At 43.1% G+C, this 7,978-nt stretch overlaps 1 protein-coding gene across 1 annotated transcript; it reads right to left on the bottom strand.

Moving 5' to 3' along the window:
• Nucleotides 1-2,716: 2,716 nt before the first annotated feature.
• Nucleotides 2,717-7,331, bottom strand: LOC311139378 (melanocortin-2 receptor accessory protein 2A-like; the record flags this gene model as incomplete). The annotated part of the gene is made up of 3 exons (XM_084174247.1): nt 2,717-3,254; nt 6,429-6,528; nt 7,208-7,331. 3 exons carry the CDS (start codon nt 7,329-7,331, stop codon nt 2,717-2,719), a joined length of 762 nt encoding a protein of 253 aa, XP_084030373.1.
• Nucleotides 7,332-7,978: the final 647 nt, after the last annotated feature.

The raw sequence follows: 7,978 nt of genomic DNA, 5'->3' as shown, positions 1-7,978 counted from the left end.
CACCTCATTTACTTAGCAAAAGGCACATCTCAATAGGTGGTCCAGGTAACTCATGACATAGCACAAGTGGGGGGGCGGGCCTTTCCTCTTTTGTTCTCAAGCAAGTGGGGAGGCCGATGACATCACATCAGACCAACTCCCTGAATGCCCTACTCCTTGAAGTTTGCAGTTGTCTAAAAAACACTGATGTATTTTAGTGTGTACTTTACTGTATTTATACTTGGGATATCACTTTTCAAAAGGGAAAGTTAAATCCTGTAAAAATGAAAAAAAAACAATAGTGAAACAATTCACCACTTGTTTTTATCTTCAGAATTAGAGAACTTTCTGATTCATGGTTCCAAGTTACTTTGAAATGGTTATATAATGTTCACAATCAGCTGGTGTTTTAAATAATTTTATTCAGTCACAACCTTCTATAGACTTGGCAGATGAGACATTGATATGACATGTAGGCAAAGCATTGACAGGAGCAACACGGTATATAAAAAGTTATAGTTGAAGTCGGAAGTTTACATACACTTAGGTTGGAGTCATTAAAACTTGTTTTTCAACCACTCCACAAATGTCTTGTTAACAAACTATTGTTTTGGCAAGTCGGTTAGGACATCTGCTTTGTGCATGACACAAGTAATCTTTCCAACAATTGTTTACAGAGATTATTTCATTTATAATTCACTGTATCACAATTCCAGTGGGTCAGAAGTTTACATACACTAAGTTAACTGTGCCTTTAAACAGCTTGGAAAATTCCAGAAAATGATGTCATGGATTTAGAAGCTTCTGATAGGCTAATTGACATCATTTGAGTCAATTGGAGGTGTACCTGTGGATGTATTTCAAGGCCTACCTTCAAACTCATTGCCTCTTTGCTTGACATCATGGGAAAATCAAAATAAATCAGCCAAGACCTCAGAAAAAACATTGTAGACCTCCACAAGTCTGGTTCATCCTTGGGAGCAATTTCCAAACGCCTGAAGGTACCACGTTCATCTGTACAAACAATAGTACACAAGTATAAACACCATGGGACCACGCAGCCGTCATACCACTCAGGAAAGAGACACGTTGTCTCCTAGAGATGAACATAGTTTGGTGCGAAAAGTGCAAATCAATCCCAGAACAACAGCAAAGGACCTTGTGAAGATGCTGGAGGAAACAGGTACAAAAGTATCTATATCCACAGTAAAACGAGTCCTATATCGACATAACCTGAAAGTCTGCTCAGCAAGGAAGAAGCCACTGCTCCATAACCACCATAAAAAAGCCAGACTACGGTTTGCAACTGCACATGGGGACAAAGATCGTACTTTTTGGAGAAATGTCCTCTGGTCTGATGAAACAAAAATAGAACTGTTTGGCCATAATGACCATCGTTATGTTTGGAGGAAAAAGGGGGTAGCTTGCAAGCCGAAGAATACCATCCCAACCGTGAAGCACAGGAGGGACTGGTGCACTTCACAAAATAGATGGCATCATGAGGAAGGAAAATGATGTGGACATATTGAAGCAACATCTCAAGACATCAGTCAGGAAGTTAAAGCTTGGTCCCAAGCATACTTCTAAAGTTGTGGCAAAATGGCTTAAAGACAACAAAGTAAAGGTATTGGAGTGGCCATCACAAAGCCCTGACCTCAATCCTATAGAACATTTGTGGGCAGAACTGAAAAGCGTGTGCGAGCAAAGAGGTTTACAAACCTGATTAAGTTACACCAGCTCTGTCAGGAGGAATGGGCCAAAATTCACCCAACTTATTGTATTATTAAAGGCAATGCTACCAAATACTAATTGAGTGTATGTAAACTTCTGACCCACTGGGAATGTGATGAAAGAAATAAAAGCTGAAATAAATCATTTTCTCTACTATTATTCGGACATTTCACATTCTTAAAATAAAGTGGTGATCCTAACTGACCTAAGACAGGGAATTTGTACTAGGATTAAATGTCAGAAATTGTGAAAAACTGAGTTTAATGTATTTGGCTATGGTGTATGTAAACTTCCGACTTCAACTGTATATAACAGTTTAGAGTGATGAACAGGTGTGCTACGATTAGTACTGAACAAGGACAACATTCAGACTGCTGTTGAATTGAAAACCCAATAGAAGAGTCTTGCCTTTCTGGTGCATTTTGGTTATTGCATCAAATTGTCCTTACCTCTTCTTTCTCCATCCCACAAGGCCTCCACCACTATACATTCTAATCAACTTGAAGCTGGACTTCCAGTTTAGCGTTGATGTGACGTCACAAGTTCTGGCTCTGCGTAGGCAACTTCGTTGACATAAAGATTAGAAAAGTAGCTCATCTCACATATGTACACTTAAATGATTATATTTTGACTATTTTAGCCTGAACCAAATCTGAACAGAATGAAAAGGGCAGGATGTACAGTTACAGTAAGAGGATCCATAATAATCCATAATGTCCTAACAGAGGTGGTGTGAGAAGCTGGAACCACAGCCTAATTTGGAGAGCTTGCACTGTACATGACCGGCACAACACAGAATGTTAGATTAGAACCTATTTGAACCTCCATAAATGTGGTTGACACAACTCTCTCTATATAAGGCTGGTGAGTCCTGTGATGCCCTCATAATTATCCATAATGTCCTAACGGAGGTGGTGTGAGAAGTAAACTGGACCATAGTCTATTGTGTGATGGGCAGGACAGTCCATCTTGTGAAGGGCGCTGCGTGGCCGGTGACACTCCCCCTCTAGGATGATTGGCGGTTCCCCCAGTCAATCGTGTGATGGGCCCCATGGGAACGACACTCCCCCTCCATGATGATTGGCGGCTCCCCCAGCAGCAGATCGTTCTCCCCCAGGGCGGAGCTGTGCTCGGAGTTCACAACGTTAGGGATGTTGAAGTGGGACAGGAACATTGCCTCTCTGTGGTCAGTCCGGTTCCCCCCCAGCATGGCAGCCCCTTGCAGGGCAAGGCTGACACCTACCCCTACTCCTATCCCCACCACCACCCCCTCCTCCTCCTCTGGGCTGCCTGACCTGCCTTGCCCCGGCCCCTGGACCAGCCCTCCTCTGGGTGCTCCCACAGCTCCTGCCCCAGCTCTAGGCCTAGACCCCCCCTGGGCCTGGGCCTGTTCCTCATTGATGTAGCAGTGGAAGAGGGAGCGGCTGAGAGAGGAGTCCAGTAGGGGGCGATGGAGGCAGGGCCGGTTGACAGGGTCTGCAGGGGGGCAGAGGTCCTCCACACAGCTGGTCAGATGAACACGCTTGTTACGGGGCTCAGCTCCTCTGGACAGGGGACAGTTGAGGACCAGGAGTGTATCAGAAGAAAAATAGGTGTGACTACCTCACAATTAAAAGTTAAAAACATCAATTGCCTTAATCAGAATCAGGGAGGACAGGGAGAGGGAAGAAAGAGACATGGATGTTAGGTAAGAGAGGGTATCATGTATTCCCTTTTGGGGCGTATGACTCTTCATTCATGCTCTCATTTTGGTGCAAAAATCTTTGGATTGTATAATCGATGCATGTTTGGAAAGAGCTGTGTTGCACATCCGTGCGCTAAGTCTGTGTATATTGGCTCAACACCATATTTCTATCCTCTTAGCGGGTGTCTTTGTTTTTTGTCTTTAGCTCAGCTCAGTATAGAGAGGAAGTGAGAGGGAGGGAGAGAGAAAGCTGAGTAAATGGATGTCATGGTGCTGGACTGGAGCAGTGGAGTGCTGTGATCAGCAGACCTGGGAGGTTAACAGGCTTGGCCCTGAGGTTTGTCTGTAAGGGATCCCAGAGCTGAGCCTGGCAGAGATCCACTCCAGAGGATCAGATACATACAGACTCACTGGCTCAGCTCTCTGACAGCTAATGAGAGAGCCGTGGCACCCGCCACACACACAGTCACAGGGATAAGGGTGGTTCATAGAGTGAAAGAAAACGTTCACAGGGGAGAATTGAGCTTAAAGAAAGAGTCAGCTTAGAGAGAGTTGAGAAAGGGAGACTGGCAGAGAGAGAGAGGGGATGGAGCGCCAAGAGAAAGAGAATTCAGACACTGCATGCAAACAGACTGCATCATCACATTGCCGTACGATAATTGCTATGCAATTGTTGCAGTCTATGCACCGCATCACCACAATCAGCATCACGCAACATGGACGTTTGAATCATTATCTTTCAGCCACATGCCGTGTGTGTGTAACAACAGGCTACACTTTATTATGAATAAAAGCAGCAATAGCAATGGCAAAGGCCTATATTACATAAAACATAATTGGTAACACTTTACTTGACACCCAGCATCATAACACGTTATGACACAGGGATAACCATGTCATAATATGTGATAACAGCTGACATAACCGGTTATAATATGGTCATAACACTGTCATGACACATTTATTTAGACCTGTTGTGACGTATATTGTGTTATTTTATGGCTGGTTATGACACCTACATAAGAGTGTCAAAACCCACAAAACCTACCACACAAGGCAAAACATTCCATTTCACTATAGCCTACTTGTCAACAGTATGTTTATGTTATATAATTGATATTTAATTTTTTATTGACCATGTTAAATTATCATTGTAATTGCGCACACATTGATGTCAGACATGCACCCACCCCAATGTCCTGTTAATGATGACTGGGATGAATGCAGGAGCAGATTTCAGGAGCAGGATAAGACACCCTCTTTTGGACTGATGACTGATGTAAGGGCATGTAAGTGATAGGCGTTTCTGGCTTATATGATTATGATGGTCATATTGCTACTTGGCAGTGTCATAAAGTGTATTTTTTTTAGTCTAAGTAAAGTGACACAGGATGGTCATAATGCTTCATGACAGTGTCATAAAGTGTATTTAAAATATGATGAAAAAACATGACTGTAAAGAATTCATTACAACAAAAACAAAGGATTTAAGAGACATACTTTCAAATGAAAGGAAACTTCTTGGCAGGGAAAAAAACTAATTTGAATAAATGTAGGCTTTCACACTCTTATGAAGGTGTCATAACCAGCCATAATATAAAATAACACCATGTATGTCACAACAGGTGTACATATATGGGTCATGACAGTGGTATGACCATATTATGACAGGTTATGACAAGTTATGTCAGCTGTTATGACATATTATGACAGGGCTATGACCGTGTCATAACGTGTTGTGACACTGGGTGTCAACTAAAGTGTTACCACATAATTGCATACAATTATAAACATCATAAACTTTGATCTTGTACTTTAAATGTATTGACCTGTCAAAAATGTCTTGTTGCTATCCCATAAACACACAAAAAAGCTACAGATTTGCAGTCTTCTGTGGTTAATCTGCTTCCGTTTCTGAGATCGCACGGCAAAGCAATGCACAAGTTGGAAAATTCCAAAGTATGCAACACACTGCACACACCGACCGCAGCCTAGTCCGGCAGATGAGTCGCAGCGGTGCGGCTTGCCTCCCATTGAAATGAATGGACTTCCACCGGAACGCATACAGTTTACCGCAGTTTGTTTGCACGTGGCTAGAGAGAGAGATGAGGGGAGTGGGAGAGAGACAGGGCACAGAGGGAGGCAGAAGAGAGGGACCACCAAGGAAGAGATCTCTGACTGAAAAGGAGAGAGAAAGGATAAAGAGAGATGCAGAGAGTGGGAGAGAGACAGTGCATTGATGGAGGGGTAAGAGAGGGAGGGACCACCAAGGGAGAGATCTCTGACTGAAAAGGAGAGAGAAAGAAGGATTGAGGCAGAGCTTATAGTAAGAAAAATGAGGGCGCTGACAGAGAGAGAGAGAGAGAGAGAGAGAGAGAGAGAGAGAGAGAGAGAGAGAGAGAGAGAGAGAGAGAGAGAGAGAGAGAGAGAGAGAGAGCACAGTGTGCAAATGAGACTACAACCATGGAGACTACAAACATGGATAAAAGGGAAGAGGGCTGCTGATAATTAGAATACTTTACTAAGATGTCATCAAACATCAGAGTGCACTGAGACTGGGAGGGAGAATTGTCTCACTTACAGAGAGGAAAACCAAGAGACACTCTAGCATAATGCTGAAGCTCTCCAAACGATGATCTGAACTAGGTGCTCTCTGTGGTGCTGAAGCAGAACTAACCACAGCCTGTGTAAGGCTCTGCCACTAACACGCCTGGTGCTATCCATGGTGCTGAAAACAAAGTACCACAAAACTTGGGATATGAAACAGCCACACTGACAATGGTATTTACCTGGTGTGAAAAATGATTGCGCATGCTAAGAACCTGTCCGTGGTGCTGAACCACCACTAATAAGCATGGTGCTGTCCATGGTGCTGAAAAGCACCATGAAACTTGGAACATGGACCAGTCACACTGTCTATGCCATTTACCTACAGTGGAAAATAATTGTGTACATGTTAAGAGGCACTGGGGGTTGGTGGACTGCTAAGTAATTCACTTGATTTACGTGATGGCTGGTTGATAAGGAGACTCACTCGGGATGTGGAGCTCCTGTCTTGGTGAGCAGCGTCAGGACAAAGAACATGAAGATGACAAAGACAGCCAGGCCCACCCAGAAGCCTATCACAATAGAGTCTGCAACATAACAAGATTTGATTGACAGGTCAAATACATGTTTTAGTTCCAATGTATAGTAGGCTATTATATCTATAGCATGACAAAAACAACATTATTTTAAGCACAATGAGATGGAGAGTAGAGAGAGAGAGAGAGAGATAAAGATATGAAAATGTATTATGGTCTATGTGTCTAGACTGAGTTGACATTGATTTGTGCATGTCATCCTAGAGGGAAAATAAATGTATTGATTGTGTGTGTGTGTGTCTAATGTTAAAAGGCTGACACATACAGGCCTAAACAAGGAACCCCCTTACTCAGACACTCTCAGCATTGATATGCTTATATTTCTCTGCATGGTTTCCACTCTACGGCTGTCCCTGACAACACAAAACGGACCCCCCACCCCTCCTGCTCTCTTTCATAAACCACACACACACACCCTCTACCTCTTTGTCACTATGTAGAATATCCGCTCTACTGACATTCTAAATTGCCACTATACTTAACTTTAACTTCTAGCCAGAAATATGAATGTGATGCAATGAGCAATGGCAATTCTCAGGTATAAATACATGCACACATGATTTGATCACAATTCCTTTCTACAATAAAGTAATGCATGCGTAACGGAAAGTAGATGGGTGAAAGGGATGGAGGGGCAGCACAGTACTTTAAACAGAGATCCCGTACTTACATCGGTGCGCTTTGAGTCCCTCGAACGAAACAGGCTCCTCATCGTCGTAATATTCATATGTCCACTTGTAGTCCGGGTCCGGAGCGTTTCCGCCTGATATATTTGATTGGTTAAACTCGGACATCTCCAAAAAGATCCAAGAGCGCAGGAGATGAAAAACAACCAAAAAGGCTAACGTTAAATGCCACACCGTAATGTGCCAAACAATTTCGAGTAGTGGTCATCAGTAGATTCGCAAGCTTCAGTCATTCGACACCGGACAATGTTGGTGCGGTGCGTGCGCAGTGAGACAGGTTTATTCCCTCACATCTAAAAAAATTAAATATATATATAGCGAAGTAGGCGAGGATTTCTGAAATTGACTCTCCGTTTAATAAAAGCATAACATAGTTATTATATGAGGTATACTAAACTTCACCACACGCAGCTATGTGCTTCCGTCGTGTTCTTACACCGCGCGCTCTCCCTCTCTGGATTCGGAACGAAGGTGTGCCTCTCCATTGACATCATCTTGGATTGCTTTCGGACTCGCGCGCTTGGCTAGGATGCGCAGAGCAATAATGAGTTGGAGGACGGTAAAATGGAGAGCGGTAAGTAGGATATGTAGACTACAATTTTAGAAGAGAGGGGCTGCGATGTGGAGTGATCTTAACACTATCCATCAATGAAAATATTTATGCAAAGGCACTAGTGGCTTTAAAGATGTTCTGGACCTGTGTTTTGGAATACTGTCAATAGTCCATCATGTTCAAAGGTCAAGTGTACTCTGTT

Source organism: Coregonus lavaretus (assembly GCF_964263955.1).
Source record: "Coregonus lavaretus genome assembly, chromosome: 13".
In the NCBI taxonomy this organism is placed as follows: domain Eukaryota; kingdom Metazoa; phylum Chordata; class Actinopteri; order Salmoniformes; family Salmonidae; genus Coregonus; species Coregonus lavaretus.
Note: the sequence above shows the minus strand (reverse complement) of the source record. Positions and strands in the feature narration are given on the sequence as shown.